Genomic DNA, 18315 nt, shown 5'->3' with positions numbered 1-18315 from the left:
GTTGTTGCGACTCGGGGCTTGTCCATGTAGTCGATCTCCGCTGGAGCCATGCGTCGCCCAGGACATCGGGCAGAGTTGGTAGCGAGCCAGGGTGTCTCTTCTCAAACTGTTTATTTACATTCTATGTACAGTTTGCCGTTCGGCATGAGAGCAACGTGAGAACACACCGAGAGCGCGTAAAACCACTCTTTTTATAAGGTCCCCCTTCTCTACGTCTCTAGGCCAGGACGCCGTCCCCCAACTGGTCAGGCCCCGCCCACTAGCACGCACAAGCACACAGTGTAGTAGCGGCCGGACATCACATCCCGGCGCCGAGTCACTCCCGCCCTCGAATGCCGCGCCGAGGAGGCGACGCTGGCCGAGGTGGTGCCGATCTCTCCATTAGGCGGCTTTGTGGCACGAAAAGGGTTGGGCCGGAACAACTGCAAGTGGCGTCCGAAGATGATCCGTGCTGAATACACCCTCACGGAGGTCCCGCAGCTGGCGCACCGTCATCCGGAATCTTCGCACAGTAATCCCCCCGGTTCCTGCGTCGGGTGACCCCGTTTCGGGCCCGCGTAATCTCCGCCAGAAGTAAGGGTCCGGCTCAGCTTCGCGCCTAGGTGTGGCGACATCAACGCGGTGGTCCTCCGTCGAAAACCATCCCTTTGTCGCCTCTCGCTTCGTTTCCGGGCTCAACTGACCGGAACCATATCATATGGCGACGATACTCAAGGGGGTTCCCCAGTGCCAGGTGTTTTAGATCGAGAGGGTCTGGTCCGGGGGCCGTTCATAACAACGTATCAGTAGCCTTTATTTGGACGATTTTGCGATCGAGAAGTTGACCTGCCAACGGCCGAAATGGCCCCGGTGAATGACGCAGAGGCGACTCGGAAGTAAGTGTGGGTTTATGCGGCCCAGATACGTCCCCTGTCGTACTTACTGGGTTGTCGCGGAGTCACTCGCCATGCCTCTGTTTCACCAACACCGAAAACCGACGCGAATAACCGGATGTCTGGAAGCGAACAGATAGGGAAAGTGGTGGACGCTGTTCATCAATGCGACGGAATGCGGCTTAACGGAATCGAGAAGGTGTTTTGCGAGGCCACCCTATAAATTAAAAATGTCAACTCTACTCTGTTCCCCCCCAAGATGATAGTGTGGTGGGAGGTAGGCTCTCGCCGGACCAGCCAACCGCCTTCTTTTCATAACTTACCCCTTTCTACGCATCAATATGGGCGGGAGCGTGATCACGTGACATACGATGAACGTACGAGTGGTCCAACGAGCACATGGCTTCCGCCACACTGTCAGCTTAGGAGTGGAGAGAGTATAGCTACCTTTTTTATTTTTATTTTTTTTTATTTGATGTCACCCAATATATTTTTGGCTGTCCCTTTGGACGTCTTTTGGGCTGGACATTCCCATAGGACCATTTCAAAAGTTAATCGAGCAGCGTTGGCGGTCGCCATTGCTTGGGTGCCAATCGCTGAACGTTGACACAGCACTCGTGTCCAATACATGTTTGGAGTACATGCCCAAACAATGGCCGACTCAGATGATCGGCGCTGCAGCTACTAGATAGAAAAAAAGAAAAAAAAAAGGGTCTGATAACGCTTCTTTCGTCACGCCAGACTTTGGAGGAGACGGATGAACCGGCAGCCGGCAGCGATGCCCCTCAAGCAGGCGAGACGCTGTCCGCGGAGAGCGTGGCCAGCGGTGTAGCGCTGGTGGACCCCCTGGAAGGTCCGTCGAAACCCAGCAAGGCTCGCAGTGTGCCTCGGATCTTCCTCTCGACTGCAACAAGCCAGCCTGAAGTGGAGATCCACCCGGATGCACCCCCAGCGGCCCCAAAGCCCAAGTCTTCGGATACTTCATTGGCAGAAAAGCCGCTGAAGTCGTCCCTGAAGAAGCCTTCGATGACGCCCGATGATCAGCCACTGGGGAGCTATGGGTAAGGCCGTGTTTTGTTACTCCACTATGCTGAACTGAACCGACGTGGGCTGATCCGTCCTGCAGGCTGGATCAGGCCACGCCGCGGATACGCCATAGTTTAGGGAAATCGCGCGTGGGTAGGCCTTTTGTTAATGTTTAGTTTGTACAAAAAGAAACGGTATTGCAATAGCAATTTGTAGACACGTATTTGAAACCTTCATGTAGCAATGCGAATATCAGTGTGTACAATTTTTTTGGATACTCAAGTTATATTGAACATTTTTTAAAGATGGATTTGTTGTTTCATTGAGTTCGCTTCCCAAGTAACACTAAAATATTGTAGCGAAGCTACACTAACATTGACAATTTCGCTAAAGCCGCTTTGCCGCAGCGCAGCTCCGAACGAAAAGAGATATAAATGTGCCTGCACATTTTGAGAAAGAAGTTTAATTTTTTTTATAGATGTAGATTGTATCGCAAAAACTGCATCGCCGCTGTTATGAGCTTGTATTGGAAACACTATATTAATTAAATTCCCCCAAAACACTGCCATTTGCCACGTAAAGAAAATATATATATATATATATATATATATATATATATATATATATATATATATATATATATATATATCGATGTTTATTATTTGTTTGCATTATATTTTTTAAACTTCATGCAAATTGCCTTAGTGTAGAATAATTTGAATATTCCTTTCTGTTGTTCTACTTTCGCTGTACTTTTTCCTTTGGTTTTTACCAGCCTTTTGTAGCATTTGTACATATTGTATTTCTTACATCCAGTTGTAAGCAATTTTGTGTATCTTGGCAATTGTGAGCTTTTTAAATACTAGATAAAATCACACTTTAACAAAGAAGAGTGGATTTTTTTATGTTCTTAAAAAAAAGAAATAAATAAGGACTCTTTCTACAACGTTGCACCATTTGATCTGGTAAATAGGGGTGTTTTCATCTCAATTCAAGCACGGTTTTGAGGTCGAAGATTTAATTTTGACAAAAGAATTTGATGTGTTGGGACCATTCTTGAAATGAAGGAGAGCGCAAACGGCAAGCTCGTCGGATTTTTTGTTCCAAGTTATTGAGCTTTGAGGCGGCCAAGGTGAAAACTGATGTGTCCTGTGGGGTAGCACGTTTGACCGCTAGCTATTTTGTCACTTCTCACACAACTGCACTAGCACTCTTCTGCAACACTCTCGAAATAAATTTAATTATGCCTAATAAAATTTAAATGTTTTAAAGTAATTACAAAAAAGAAAATCGAACTGTGTGTCTTTGATGATTTTTTTTGTGCAAAGTTTGGCAAGTTCTTACGTGTGACCTATCACCGCGGGCCACCGCCCCGGGTGCCGCTGACCCTAGTGATGCCACTGCTCGAACGGCTCGGTTATAACGCATTGACGCCACCAAAAAGCCAGCAACGGCAAAGCTCATAACCACGCCAGCCTTGCTACGTCACAAAAGCTACGATTTTTTTTTTTTTTTGCGAGTCAGATATTTGGACACATTGCGCTCTCCGTTTACTTCTCTTCGAGCGCTTGCTTGAGTGCACTGTTGGTAACGAAAAATAAAGTCAGTCGTTCAAAATACAAATGTGCTATTATCATCTACAGTTATTATCCGTCATGCTTGTCTCATTTGCGAACGAAATTTGTAGATTCTGTAGCAAATCATTGCTTGGGTGGTCCTCAGACACCTTAGAGTTAAATGGATACTGTTTCAAGACATGAAAAACAACAGGCACAATATTATTTTATGAATCAGTCTTTCATTTAATATTATTTAATCACGGCCAGTACCTGGATCATGAAATGGACCTGTATGATAACATACCCAACAAAGTGCAAGCTTCCCATCAGCATTACTTCCTAGAATGGGATACTTCAACGAAATTTGAAATATACCTGTCGTGTTCACAAATAGGCTGAATATGATCCACAATATCTGTAAATGACAATCGCACGTTTGTATTTTGAGCGTGATGGCTGTATTTTTCGTTATAAACGGCCAGCGCTCGGAGAGCAGCCAGTGGAGAGCACGTCACATCCGCCGCAATCGTGACGGAGTTTGTCTCGGGACCTTACGTCCGGGACGCAGTGGATGCTGCGAGCTATCCCAGCCAATCCCGCCCTGCGGACGTAGCCCGTGATACGCTTTCCACGCGTCGCTGTTCCCCCTCCAAGGTCACGTGACATACACACGGCCTTGGATAGGCCCCGATGGCTCGTAGCATCCGCTGAATGCAGCAGAAGCACACCAGCGATCGGGCCACCGCAAGTAACCCCAAAGCTGTCTTTGTACAAATTTTGAGTGAAGGGTTAATCTTGTATAATCTTGTAGAGGGACAATAGCGACTTCTGGGACAAAGTTTCGGAGAGAGGGGAGTTCTCCTTCAGGCTTTTCTGTCATCGTGGCCGGAGGCGAGACAGTTATTGTCACTACCTATCAAGGTTCCTAGACGGGCATTACAAACGAAGCGTTAGCGACATCCATCAGGTGCTCTTTGGTAATTGTTTAATTCGTTTTAAAATTCTTTTTTCTGCAAGAGATTGGTGTGTCTGATGTGAGAATGGTTATTGAACACGAAAAAGCAACATGGTTACACGGCCATAACGCAGAAAATTTGCTAGAGAAAAAACAATGAAGAAACTAGCAAAACAAAACAAAGAGTAATCACAACATGCTACAAAAGCCCCAAACTAGTAAAATCACAGTTCTTGCAAAAGTGCTCCCGCCGTGGGCTTGGCGCGCGAGACACGGCACTGCATGGACTCGAAAGAGCAACACGGCCGCGGTGGACAAGTTTGATAACGACAAAAACTAACTAAAACGCACAGAAAAAATATTCCTACAGCGCTTCAAAAGCACCAAAGTATAGGAATAACGCCTAGTTTCGCCCCAAAAAACCTTTTAAAGATGTAAAATTCTGCTAAACCACGCTGAAAGATCCGGCCAGACAGCACCTCATACCTACATGGGATAAAAAGAGACCTCGAGAATGGCGACCGTGGTGGCCGATGTTAGCGCACCTAGCGAGTGACGTCAAGTGAATGTTGCCTATAGAATTCCGTACGACAGAGAAAGACTCCAGTTTCGACCTAATAATGAAAATTACAACCGCATTATGCAGGCGAGACATAGAAAACTCGCGTGTAATTCTAGAAATAATACTCGACGTACGGAAGGAGGCATTGACATTGACAGTGCTATTGACATGTGTACCAGTGTGTACTGAATGACAAAGGGTGTATCTAACACAAAGATCACGGGTGCACTCAACTCTTTTCAACCCAATTTGATAACAGAAATTAATAGGCTTTAGCTTCCTAGAGAAAGATATAACATCAGTCTTGGATTAAGTGTGATCATGTTGAGACTACACTAATCACGTACTGATTTGACATCATGCATCCACAAGTTTCATAGAGTCCTCCGCAAATAAGATCTGCCTGAATAGCTTAATATCATTGGCGTATTGACGGATTTCTGAGTGCCTAACACATGAGCTGAGTTCATTTATGAAACCGTTAAACACAATCGGTTTAAGTATGAGCCCTTGGGGAACACTAGAGAGGGTAACCAGCCGGAAGAGATGTCCGAGGACATGTACAAAGTTGTGTCTATTGGTCAAATAATCGTGAACCAATGTGCAAAGTAGAGTACTCATGCTGCACGAGTTCAGTTTTTGATCAACCAAATCAAATGTCTTAGACAGATAAAAATACAGTGCCAACCTGGCCGCGATGACACCCAGTAGGCGAAACAAAATTAAAAGTAGACACGAGTTTCCACTGATCTTCCTCGCAGAAAACCAGGTTGGGGGGGAATTTTATGTTTAAAAAAGATATAATCATGTTCTAACCTATTTCATAGACTTTTGCGAATGGATGTAACGAGGTGGGTCTGATGTTTTGGATCATCTGCTCTTCCTTCCTTATGTATCGGCACAGTTTTGGAGTTTTTCCAAATCGAGGAAAAAGTGCAGGTTGATAACGATAGGTTAAGAATATATGCGTTGAACTGGGCGTGAAAATAATAGAAGAGATGGAAGGGAAAATAGATAATATATATCAGAGGTCTTTATGGCTGAGGGGCCAGATTAGGCGTCTGTCACAGCCTCGAGGGCCAGGAAATAAACAAGTGAATATAAATGCGAGTAAAATACTAAATGAATAGACAAATGCATTTTAATATAGAAATTCAAAGTATATACTTTGAATTTCTGTATTAAAATGCATTTGTCTGTTCATTAGTAAAATAAAAGTTAATTCAAGTTATAATAATAAAAACCTACATGTGAATAACATGACTTGCAAGTATAATTTATATATAGTATAGTATAATATAATTATAGTATATAGTATAATTTAATATTTAGCTAATTATGAAATATAATAATTGCAGCCTAAAAACCTGACCGGGCATAAATCAAGGCACTTAGGAAAGTTGGCATATTTGCAAATGGCAGAACACTAACGAAAAGGATAGGAATTATTACAGCAATACACCAAACATATCACAAAGCAAAACTCAAAATAATTTTAACGTAAACACATTGACAAATCAGGGGACTAAGAATGAAGATGCCAGTGATGACAATGTGCAATACATGTTACACAAAACAGCGGGATAAAAAGTCAGAGCGAATACGAAGGTAGGCGTTGTAGCGCCTTCTCTTTGTACACTCTTCTTTTTTGCGCCGGTAGCAGCGGGCCTGCTGGAAGCAGGCCGCGGCCCGGGGCGTCAGTGCAAAGATTGCGGCCAGCCGCGGGCTGGATCTAGCCCACGGCCGGGGTTCGGAGACCCCTGCTCTGTATTCAAATTTCATGATTGACGACCACCATACCTTGCTACCAACAAAAAATAAAGCAAATAAAAAATGAGGATTTTTAGAAAATCGATTTCGAATTTGTTAGGTTTTTGAAACATTCGCCCGTCAAATTAACGGATTTTATTTGTACATATGATATTGAATTTGTATGTAATGAAAATAGCTAAGTTTGAGCTCACTGGCGTAAGAAGTTGCCAAACTTTGCCAAATATCATGAAAGGGAGATAGTTCCACAAGCGGTTACTTTAGCGCACCACCGCGCTTTCAAAATTATTCTAATATGAAAGATTTTTTTTCTTACTTTATTAAGCGTAATGAAGTTTATTTTGAGATTATTGCGGAATATTTGGCGAGCAGCCAAACATCCGATCCTCGAAAGGTGAAAGAAACGTTAGTTTTCGCCTCAGCCGCTTCATTAATCAAAAACTTAAAAAAAAAAAAAAAAAAAAAAAATCTGCCAAGTTTATTGTTGTTTGCGGTGTGTTAGAATGGTCCCAAAACATTTCTATCTTGTCAAAACTAAAATTTTCACTCCAAACCCGTTCCTGAGGCGAGATGAAAACATCCATGTACATAGCTGTTTCTTTTAAATAAAGGGTAGCAGAAGTGTGGTTTATTATTACACAAAAATTACAATTTAATTGTTATCCTGTTTAGCATGCTCCTCTATCTACAGTGTGTATTTTTAGGCTGTACAAACAGTTAAAAAAGTGATGTGAAAACTACACCAATCGGTCTGTGCGAGCGAGTTATGCAGCCAGGGTGGCATAGTACATGGCTAGTTAACAAGATGTTAACTTTGTAATTAGTAAAAATAATCATGGTTCTAACAAAAAAAAAAAGAAAAAATAAATTGCTGAGCGTCGTCGAAAACCCGAAATCAAAAAAAAGTTTAAGAGACTACGAGTGCGCGGGAAGCGCGGTGTTGTGCTCAAGTTCCCACTCGTGCATCAGGCGCAAGGCTGGCGGTCCGAAAAGGCGCCCGCGGCCCCGCGCAGTTTCTTCGCATCTGAGTTTTCGCACCTGGAGCCTTGCACCTGCCCCACCAGCGGTTACTTTAGCGCACCACCGCGCTTCCCACGCGCTCCAAGTCTTTCTATAAAGTTTACTGTTCTAATGGTTATCAATGGCGCTCAGCAAGATTCCACTTGGAGCCATATGTTTATTTTTACTTGCAGCAAACCTGCGCAGGAATGAGAATGAAAGTGAAACAATTATATTGGTCTGTACTAGTATTCAAAGGAATGGAAGAGAAGAAAATGGTGCAAACATGTATTTCACGGTGTCTCTACTCGCCCTCAGTAATATTCGCTCTTCGACCACGCTGGCCTCGTGCAATGTCGGTGATGTCGGGAAGCTAAATGTCTCGAGGAAAAATCGTAAAATGGTGGTATGGCGGCTGCTGTGATGAGACAGAACCGAGGCCGCATGCGAGGCCTGATGAGATTACTTGATTACCATCTCGGCGAGTGTCTTCATGCCGTGACACTATCGCCGCTCCAGTCTCCCTCCACCGCCTCGCAGGGTCGTGCGTGGGTTGAGCTTCACCGCTTCGCATCAGGGTTCGAGGAGCAGTGGCTGCCGTGGGGGAAACAGCTGGGGTAGCGCGATGAGCCTGCAAATGATGCTCAATATTTGACTAGAGGTCGAAATTCTTTGGTCTTGATTGAAGGTCGATCTCTAGTTTTCAAGAGGGATGCTGAGAAATAAAGAAACAAAATCTCAGACGTATTTTTGAATTAATATGGTAGTCAAGGTAATTCTCCTGTACCAGTCGATCGAAAGGGCACCAAGCTGTGTCTCAACTGTACCTCCAATGCTGCCAACTCTTAAAAGCACGACTATAATTTTTGGTAATATTTGAGGGTGGTGATTTTTGCTGCTTATCATATTAGAATCTTGTGTTTGGTAGGTTCATTAAACTTGGTGTAACATATTTTCATCAATCAATGTTTTAGCAGATGCACTAGCTTTTGCCAGAATTTTACACGAATTGCATTGAAGGCTACATAAACTATGAATGTAAAAGGGGAAGTGTGAGAGACACTTTATCTCGGCTGAAGTGTCTTGCAACAATTAATTTTTCTGCTATTTTTTTTAATCCTTATTGTAAATGGAACCTACTCTGACCTGAGCCTTATTTCTAAAAATAAAGTTGCATGTCCATTTGGGTACTTTTTATGATTATTTTTATGTAACATTATTACAAAAGGTAAAAAGTAATGGGCTTCAATGTCAATGATGAACTTTCAATTATCAAAGATGGACTCATTTAGCTATGCAAATTATGCAGTCATAGTTTAATTTTTAAGTAACATGCCAGCATATGTTGGCACCTGCTTCAAAAGGATCAATGGCTGCTCCAAACCAAAATTCTGCCTGCTACAAAGTTTATTACAACCAGTAAAATGCCGCTTCCATCACTCTACGAGCAGCTTGGAGAGTGATTTGTGATGACGAGGGTCTATGCTCCTGTAGCTCACTCCTTCTTTCAGGTGGCATGCCATAAGACCCCCCCCAGCCAGCAGTAAAAGCAACTGGATAGTGGACCTATGCTTTTCTTTATTTCAGCATATATTCAGTTACTTGGATCAGAGCAATGACTAAACACCTTTGTGTCTTATTATTGGAAGAATAGTTTAGTGTCATTCATAACTTCAACACTTGCTAAGTTCGATTTACCTACACCTCCTGCCTCAGCTGCACCGGATGCACACCGTTGTATTCAATTTACAAGTGCAGCCTATCTTAAAACACGAACCGGAAGTACACTGCCTCTCGCTTTTTTTTGCACCGGTTTATTAGGTTGGTGCAGATAAATAGAACAAGCCCAGAGCAATAGAGCGAGCTGGATGTTGTGGCTTTTTTCCTAGTACTGTTGAAAGCTATGAATGATGCAGCGCTTTTTGATTGAAAGGACTATTCAATAGTCCACGATGTATAACTGCGAAACCATTCCACGATAGTTCCAAAGGGAACTAGCAGTATTTCTAGGTGTACCCCAGTTCGTTGCACATGCAGTCCCCAAATGTGGAAGCCCTCTCGTTGCGCCCCCAGTTTCTTCCCGAACATCGATACCCGCACGGCTGAGTACGGGAAGCAGTGCACCGATGCTCCGCTGTCGTCGACGGTGCGAGAGTCGTCCCTGGAGCCCAACGAAGGGGAGGGAGGGCAGCACAAGGTGGCCTTTATCCTCGGTGGGTGCCCCTGCATTTGCCAGAAAAGCTAAAGGACTGTTGCTGAGGCTTTAAGTGGCTCTGGTGTTGTCCAGATGGAGCAGTCGAAATCTAAAATGTAAACGAAACGTACGAGTCTGCATGTCCTGCTAGTTGCTGTGGTCACTGACAAGGTGAGAAGGGCAGGGAGGAGCTTCAGTTGTCCCGCCTCCAGCGCGAGCTTCCTACCATCGACAACACTTTGTAATTTCGTGCACCTCGTGGCCAAAGCATGGTGCAGGGCATGGAGCTGAGGGTGCTGGGGGCCAGCCTTTCGAAAGGCCTACCCTGCCATTCTTATTCTGTCAGTGACTACGATTGCCTTTTCTCTTGTGTCGGAAAAGTTGCGGATGCACCCTGCATTTCAGCTTGCGGGTATTCAGACTGTTCTGCGCAGTCCTTGAGCAAAAAACGCCTGGAATTTCGTGGATTTAATTGGGTATTTCGTAAATCTCGTCTTCTAAACGGTGCAACGATGGTGGATCTAAAGTGGAATCAGGTGTCTTTTGAAGCTTGTTTCAGACTGACATGCTTATACTTAGGTTTGTGCATTGTGGGAAAGTAAATATCACTGAAAATAGATGGTGTTTTGTAGGGTCGTCCAAATATTAAAATTTTCGAATAGTCTTTTAGAATAAAGCATTATTTGATATTTGCTTCGAGATGAACTGCGATATTCATGCTTTTCTAAGTGTTGATTGCGGCGGGTTAGCCCCGTTGAGTGCGCTTCTCACTGTGCACGTGTGCACTGCGGGGAAGCAATGCACGAGGGATCTGCAGGTATTGCTTCCCCGCAGTGCTCGGTGAGTAGCGCACTCATTGGGGCTAAGCGGCCGCAGTTATGCGGGGGTATGTGTTTGGCAATGATGTCTTGACAACCCTCAATCATCATTCGTGCTTGTTTTTTTTTTTTTTTTTTGTTTGTTAACTTTGAAATTGAAGAAAGGATATTTTTATATAGCAAGCAGATTTATATACCCCCTCTATTAGGATATATATGACAAATCTGTTGTGTTCGTGCTGCAGTTCATAAATAGAATTATATTAAATAACTGAGCTTAGAAGTGGGCAAGGGGAAGGTTGGCAACAACCTTCATGAGTTCAGTTGAATTTTAATTTAAGCGTTGTGCACTCCAGTGAAAGGCTTTGAGAAGCTATTCTTTGTTCAATTCGGAAATATTTGGCCAAGACAATTTTTCACGTTGAATTCGCTTCACTCAAAATTCACTAATCGCACATGCCCGGCTTTATGCCAATCACTGCCAGTCATGTGCATCAGTATATTGAAATTATACTCTCAGTGTTGCCAGATGGTGAAATTTGCCTCCAGACTTTAAACCTGGTGAATTCTTGAGCCTCTGGTGTCCTGGTTAGTGACCCTTTTCCTGCACGAGACAAAATCTGGGGAGAAATGCTTAATTAATACTGAACAACTGAAAGTGCCGCCTGTACAGCATTAAAGTAGCCAGTGCTTGGTGGCATAGGGCCACCGCTCGATTCAAGTAGAGCCCGAAAGCCACACATTGGAGAAGCCATATGAAGAAAAATGGTTTACAGAAAAGCAACCCATCAGGGAGTAGGTAATGGTAGCCCGCCAACTGGCAGATGGCTTTCCCACTGGCTTAATGGTGACCATACTTTTCTGTGTGCTTTTTTTGATCATTTATTTATTTTTTTAAACATACATATACACATTTCAAGTGCAAGAAAGAATGTTCTTTTTCTGTGACAACCAAATTTTGTCAAAACTATTTCCTGCAATGGATGAGCTATGCACAAAGCTTGTCTCTTTCTCTTGCGATGACACTGCTACCAACACGGTGACATCCGCCCTCCACCGGTCCATTTCGTTTCATTCTAGCTTCACGTATCCAAGCACAGTGCCTGTGTACCTGAAAAGGATTGAGTTAATGAAAGTTCTTACATGTGTAATCTGAATATGAATGCTTGATCTCTTTTAGGATTTTTTTAATGTAAATTTCAATGTCTGCTGAAATCTGGTAAAATTTCAATGAGAGTATGATGTCACTACCACTTTGCTACCTGGCAATGCTGCTCAAATTGTAAAAAGAAGTTAGTTTTCACTTCATGATAAAGAAAGTGCAAAAAGGTCTTGCATCTCCATTTATGTCATGTCATTATGTATCAACTCTTTACATATGTGTATAGCAAATTAAACATCATAGACAGGTGTGTACAATTGTTGCAGATAGTCCCAATTATGCAACTACAACTGCATTCTCTCCTAAACTATTTCTATAATTGCGTAAGGCTTTTCAGTTTCATTGTGCACATTATACAGTCAATACTTTCTTTGGTTTTGTCGAGACCTACCTTTCAGCGAGAGCAAAATGTGATGAAGCTTGCAGGGTGCGAGATTCAAGGTATAGCCGTTACGTTTCAGGCTCTGACTCGACTGAGGAGGCTTCACCGCCGCAGCCCACGGTGCCTGAAGGAGCTCCTGTTTCTTCGTCAAAAGGAGCACAACTGCACAGAGCAAAGGACAGGTACATGGTTACTGTTGTAGCTTTGGTCTCTCCACAAGTGTCTTTTGAAGCAGTGTAAACAAGTAAATTAAATTATAATGCTTATAATGTGCTTCTCACATTAGATCTGGATGCATTATCCCCTTATTGTGCATCCAATATGAGTTTTCATGTACTGCTTTGATGTTATAAAAAAAGAAACGGACATAGGAAAGGTTGGTTGGGGTCAAACTTGAACAACCTACATGCAGAGCAGTATTGAAGTCCAAGATAAGAAATATGCATACGTAAGTGTTCAGGGTGTAAGCAGAGAAAAGAAACGTGTATTTTTCGCTCTGCAAAAATTAGCTATACATTAATGATTAGGATGAGGTGGCAGTTTCAGAGTACGAAGTTGCAAGTGAAAAACTGAATTTGCCTTTGAGAGAAGGCTGTCCAAAAGCAGATGTAGTGCGTTTTTCATTGCATCTCTCAGTTACAGTGAAGTGACTTACCGTTGAATACCGCGCATCTGCCCATTTCACAGTAAGCGTCTAGTCGCAAATTTGTAAGAACTGTTAAAATATGCTCAGTACATGTATATGTAAAATCGATGACGAGACAAGCGCCTATCCCCCATTTTTTCATGATTATCTTCAAATTTTTAGTGGGTACTTACCTGGTATTTTCTGGTAAACTGTGGAATAAGTTTCGTATAGCAGGATTTGAGTTCATTCGACAGTGCATGTTTCTGGGGTCAGTAGTTCGCTTTTATTTTATGATATACCCAGAAGTAAAGTCAAATGGTGTTAGCATTGCCGGTATTGCAATATTGTCCTATTCTCAAATAGGAGTGTATGAAACTGGCTCTCTTCCATTTTCCGCAGGCACCACCATCATCATCACAGGCACAAACACCGTAGATATATTTATGACCCGAGTTTGATGATCCTTCACGATGCTGAAGAAAAGCACCGGGTCGTCACGGAGCCCGAGGAAGCCATGACGCTTCAATCTGCTGATCTAGAAGACATGGCAAGTAAGTCACCAGTAATGGCAATTAATTAGGGCTGGACATCAATTCAAAATTTCAACCCGATTAATTGCCACCCTTTAATCGATCAATTAATCGATTAATCGGTCACATTTATTTTTATGCATAATAATTAAGAGGTAATTTTTTTTTTTCTTTTTTTGCTTTTGTTGAATATTTGATAAACGGCACATTATACAATTTTAAATAAGAATCAACTTCGATATGTAGTTGAGAACAGTTCAAAGATGCTCACTCACAGATGCTGCAGCCTCTCGCACTTCAGCTGCATGAGGCAAACGGGTTCATTGATATTTTCCGGCATGAGCAACCTCCGTTTATTGTTTGCAATAGTCTCTGCTGCTCTAAACGGACGCTCGCACAACGTTGAAGTGGCCAAGATCTGTGCAACTTTCTGCTCCTGTCTGGAGTTACAAATCTTGCCCCTACAGATTAGCTTAGGTTAAAATATTACCTGAAATTTGCCCGTTATACAGGTGTTCTCGTCCACGTCTGCGTGCTGAATGCATTTAATTTTTACTTTCTTTTGGTTCGTCAAAATTTTACCGATTAACCGGTTGAAAAAATTGTGGTTAAAACATTAATTGATTAGTAGGTAGGTTAATAGATTAGTTGCTCAGCCCTACCATTAATGTAATTAAATCTATCCTTTCAGTTGTAATGTGAGGAATTAATTTTTAGATTGTAATATTTTCTGATGCAATGGATTGCTGTGGCAATATGATTGCACAAAATGTATTCTGTTACCTTTACAGTTTTATTGACTAATTGCAAAGCAGGCAGTTTGTAGGAAAATAGTAAAGGCAAAGTGATGACATATAGGATACTATAATAGTAATAACCGTATTTGTAGCAGTAAGAGTAATAATCATTATAATTGTATGTTTATTTTTTCAGAGCCAACAAACAGTTAAACAGCGATCTCTTTGGTGTGCATATTAGTAGGGTGTGCAGAAGTTTAGAGAAAGCACAAAAGTCGTGGAAACTTGTAAGAAAGAGATGGAGGAGTTGCATCCTTGGCAGCTGACATTTAGCAGCAGATGCATTCTGATAGAAAACAAACTTCAAAACTTTTTCAAATTGAGTGTTTTTGCTGAAAGCCGTGTGCCACATTTTTGTTAAGTGTGCTGATTTGGTGGTTTCTGACGATGTCCAGAAGGTTTGACATCACTCGACTCTGGCACCAAGACGTCACGTGACTCTGACTATAGGTGACACTGACCTTGCAGAGGGCCTATAAATGCTATGCTTTTAGAGTGCCCTTGCGACATACCAAAGGGATGGGCAATTTTTGTGTACATGGAGTGCTGTGGTCAGTGGTGAGCGTGCAGTGCCCTTTGCATGTTTAGACACTAACATAGTGTCAGCACCCCAGTCCCATAAAGCCACCAGGCCACTTAGGCGTACAGCAATGATTGGCTCCTCACATTGATCCGGGAATGTCAGTGTGAAGACCCTTTTTTGTAGAAAGCTGACGTCCTTGGTTCGGGCAAAGAGTTTACCTGATGGGAGCCACTGCCTGCAGGCCATAGGTTTGAAGATCCGAAGGGGATGCGGCGCCACAAGATCCTGGCCAAGAACACGGTGCTCTCCTTCCTGCACCCCACGCCAGAGGACTCGCTGGACGTGCCCGCACCAGACTCCGGCAAACGCTACTCGGTCCCCTTCATGAAGAAACTCTACGACCGGAAGCCTCATGAGGTAGGGCTTCGTGCCGCTGCATTAGCACGAGCAGACCGGAATGGGTCTATCTAAAAAAAATACTGAAATCGCCAAACTAAAGAAAACGCAAATCGCCCAAACAATTTTGTTTTTTCAGTTTGAATTTTGGTTTGGTAGTTTTGCATTTCTTTTCAGTTCAGTACTGCTTCGGGCACGTTCACAAAATACTGGTTTGGCTATCGATTGTACCAAGCCTGAACCAGTTCAGACCGGTTAAAACTGTTTTAAACCGGTTCATAACTCTACCTTCGGTCATGGCCACCCATGCACTTCTCATGGTTTTTTCGTCTTTTTTTTGAGCATGCGATACTGCACTAGCCCTACATAAAGATGAGGTCTAATGTCTTCATCATTCCGAATTAACATGACAGAAGTCACTTATAACGAAGTTTCTATGTTTTTGATAAATACCGATAAACCCCAGAGCTGGTTTTATCAAAATTGGGGAAAACCGAAAAACCCAGAAATTGAACTGCCCTTGAATAATAAGAGCCCAAGCTTCTTGGGAAGACAATCATTATGTACAGCTTTATTTTGTCTTGACCCGGATGACTTCACCCACTGAACTGTATGTGAGGCTATTCCTCTCTTCAAAACCACAACTGTGGTCTTTATGGCTTATCTGATATCTACCGGGCCGTTTTCCAAGTATTCAAGTCACGCACATGTCCCCCAGGGTTGGGGAATCTTATGGCAGTGTCCCACTTCCTTCAACATAAGCCCCGACAAATGACAATTTTTTCTTTCACACCACAAATAGATGGCAAAAAACACTGAATCCGCGGGAAAAATAGACCCAGAAAAAAACTCTCACAAATTTGAAGAAAAATAAATCCACAAAGCACGAAACCTTATACTCCATTTCATACTTAATATACAAGGGTGTCAAAGGTGCTGGTTCGAGCATGGGGCTTGATCTCGCATCATTTGCACGCATTCTCGCGCAAACGAAACCATAGTTGAAGCCATGCACTCGCGCCAGTAGCTTCGACAGCGTTGTATTAAGTATGAAACAGAGTATAGTTATACAACTTTTTACTTTCCAAGTCTGAGTTGCGCTAGGTTGCCTAACATGTTGTGCACACTGTTCATCTGACGGTGCCGGTTCCATTTTTTTCCAACACACTAAGACGTTTTCCCACTTCACATGCAAATGTTTGGATGCATGCCACATATTTTCTTGTCATTGAAAAATTGAGGTTCCATAAAAAGAAACAAATGTGGCTAGAAGTCTAGCAGTTCATCTGAGAGATGTGCACGTGTATGCAGTTATTCTTTACAAAACTAAGATCTCTAAAATTATTAAAAAAAAAAAAAAATGGAATGTCAGTGAATCGGGAAATGGAAACAGTGCCTGTCACAACTACGGAGAAATTGTCTCTAGGATCACTAAACTTTGTACAGTGTATACGTAGAGGTGTATCCATTGAAACTCCAGCCTCATTTCTCGCCTAGCTAAGCCAGCATTATCTTCTCCAATTCAATTCACACATGACCATCCTCTTTGTGTGTTTTGCATCGGGTTGCCATTGTGATAGCGCATATAAATTCTTCTGTTGGTGTTTCCTTTTTGCGCATTTTGCATTTGGTCCAGGGACTGCAATGTCTTAATGTTCATCATTGGGACCCTATGCGAAGCATAAGGTTTTTTAAATCATCCCAGTATCAACATGCAACTGTGTGACGTAGTGGTGGTTTTGTGTGGAAGTTTTATCTCGCAACATCCTGATGTGTATCACTCATAACTAGGGTTTTGTGTTTCTGGATAAATTTTATGAACTCCAAAAAACAATCGCCAGTTTGATTTTTGAGAATTGGGAATTGTTTCGTTTTACGTTCTTTTACGAAGGGCACACATGGACAACCTTTCGTGCCGGAGTCTGGCTGAAGACTGACGTCTCGTTTATTAAATCTAAAACGAAACAAAAGAAAGGCGCCTCTGGTACGGGGCGCTCAGGTTACGCGCGAAGCGGACGAACGGATGTTTAGATCTCGGGCTGCGCGCGAACGTTCTTCTCGGTCGCCTTGGACTTTGGAGCTCGCTAGCGTCGGCGCGTCGGCGACCTCCATAACATCCCTCTTTCTAAGGGAGCTTCGAAGAAGTGCCGAAACGGTCTGGCTCTTTTACACACCGGCCGTGCCGAGAATGTTTGTGGGAGGTGTCGGCACACATTTCTTCGGGCCTCGTGGTTGTTTCGGGGAACTCTTCGATGCCTTGTTTATCTTGTTGATCGGGGAAAGGAATTAAATGCGTGCGATTTCTTCGGATCTCTTGACCCTCGGACGTTATCCAGTAAGATCGTGGTGTATGGGCCTTGTTCTGAACAACTCCGGTTCGCTTGAGGTCAATGACCCAAACTCGCTGTCCAGAGCCGAGTGGATCGAGTTGACGCACTCCGTGTCGCCGGTCGAAGTATTGCTTTTGTCGGTTCCTGTTTTCTTGCTCATAGCGACGCAGTTCTTTTTGGTCGGGTAGCTTTGGTTCCAGGAGCTGAGTGGCGATCGGTACGGTTGTACGCATCCTTCTCCCCATGAGAAGTTCTGTCGGACTGTATCCGTTGGGCAGAGGCGTTGAACGGTAGATCATGAGTGTCTCGTACGGATCTTCCGTTTTGCTGAGTGATCTCTTTATGATCTTCACCGCAGCCTCCGCCATCCCATTGCTCTGCGCGTAGCGAGGGCTTGATGTGATGTGCTTAAATCCGTAGGTTTGTGAGAACTTGGTGAATGCTGAACCTGTGGTTCCCGCAAACTGAGGACCATTATCAGATACCACTACTTCTGGGATGCCATGCCTCGCAAATATCGATTTGCAGTGCATTATTACGCACGCTGCTGTGAGGCTTTCCAGTCGGGCGATTTCCGGGTAGCGAGAGTAGTAGTCGACGACGACCAGCCACCATTTCCCGTGAATGAAGAAGAGGTCCATCGCCACTCTCTCCCACGGTCGACTAGGAAACTCTTAACGGGATGAGGGGGTGCTTTCGGTTCTGGCCAGTTTTAATGCATTTTTCGCAGTTCTTGACCAGGCGCTCGATATGATCGTTTATCCTCGGCCACCACACCGATACATTTGCCCGTGCTTTGCCTTTTCCTATGC

At 43.4% G+C, this 18315-nt stretch overlaps 1 protein-coding gene and 1 long non-coding RNA gene across 8 annotated transcripts in view; one reads left to right on the top strand and one right to left on the bottom strand.

The window, feature by feature from the left end:
• The window catches only part of LOC115309710 (band 3 anion transport protein), a 235408-nt gene that overhangs the window by 167269 nt on the left and 49824 nt on the right, over positions 1 to 18315 (top strand). For all 7 annotated transcript variants that reach the window (XM_040504406.1, XM_040504405.1, XM_040220069.3 and 4 more), the window contains 5 exons: positions 1614 to 1933; positions 9817 to 9956; positions 12379 to 12481; positions 13327 to 13478; positions 15019 to 15194. In XM_040504406.1, the coding sequence (XP_040360340.1) occupies positions 1614 to 1933; positions 9817 to 9956; positions 12379 to 12481; positions 13327 to 13478; positions 15019 to 15194 (891 nt within the window). The remainder of the gene's footprint in view (positions 1 to 1613; positions 1934 to 9816; positions 9957 to 12378; positions 12482 to 13326; positions 13479 to 15018; positions 15195 to 18315) is intronic.
• Positions 11711 to 15084, bottom strand: LOC120848125. Its single transcript, XR_005717568.3, has 3 exons — positions 14996 to 15084; positions 12309 to 12461; positions 11711 to 11866 (listed from the first exon to the last, which is right to left on the bottom strand). It is a non-coding gene; the product is annotated as an uncharacterized LOC120848125 (long non-coding RNA).

The sequence above is a fragment of the Ixodes scapularis genome, unplaced genomic scaffold (assembly GCF_016920785.2).
Source record: "Ixodes scapularis isolate PalLabHiFi unplaced genomic scaffold, ASM1692078v2 PGA_scaffold9__187_contigs__length_104089568, whole genome shotgun sequence".
NCBI lineage: Eukaryota > Metazoa > Arthropoda > Arachnida > Ixodida > Ixodidae > Ixodes > Ixodes scapularis.
Note: the sequence above shows the minus strand (reverse complement) of the source record. Positions and strands in the feature narration are given on the sequence as shown.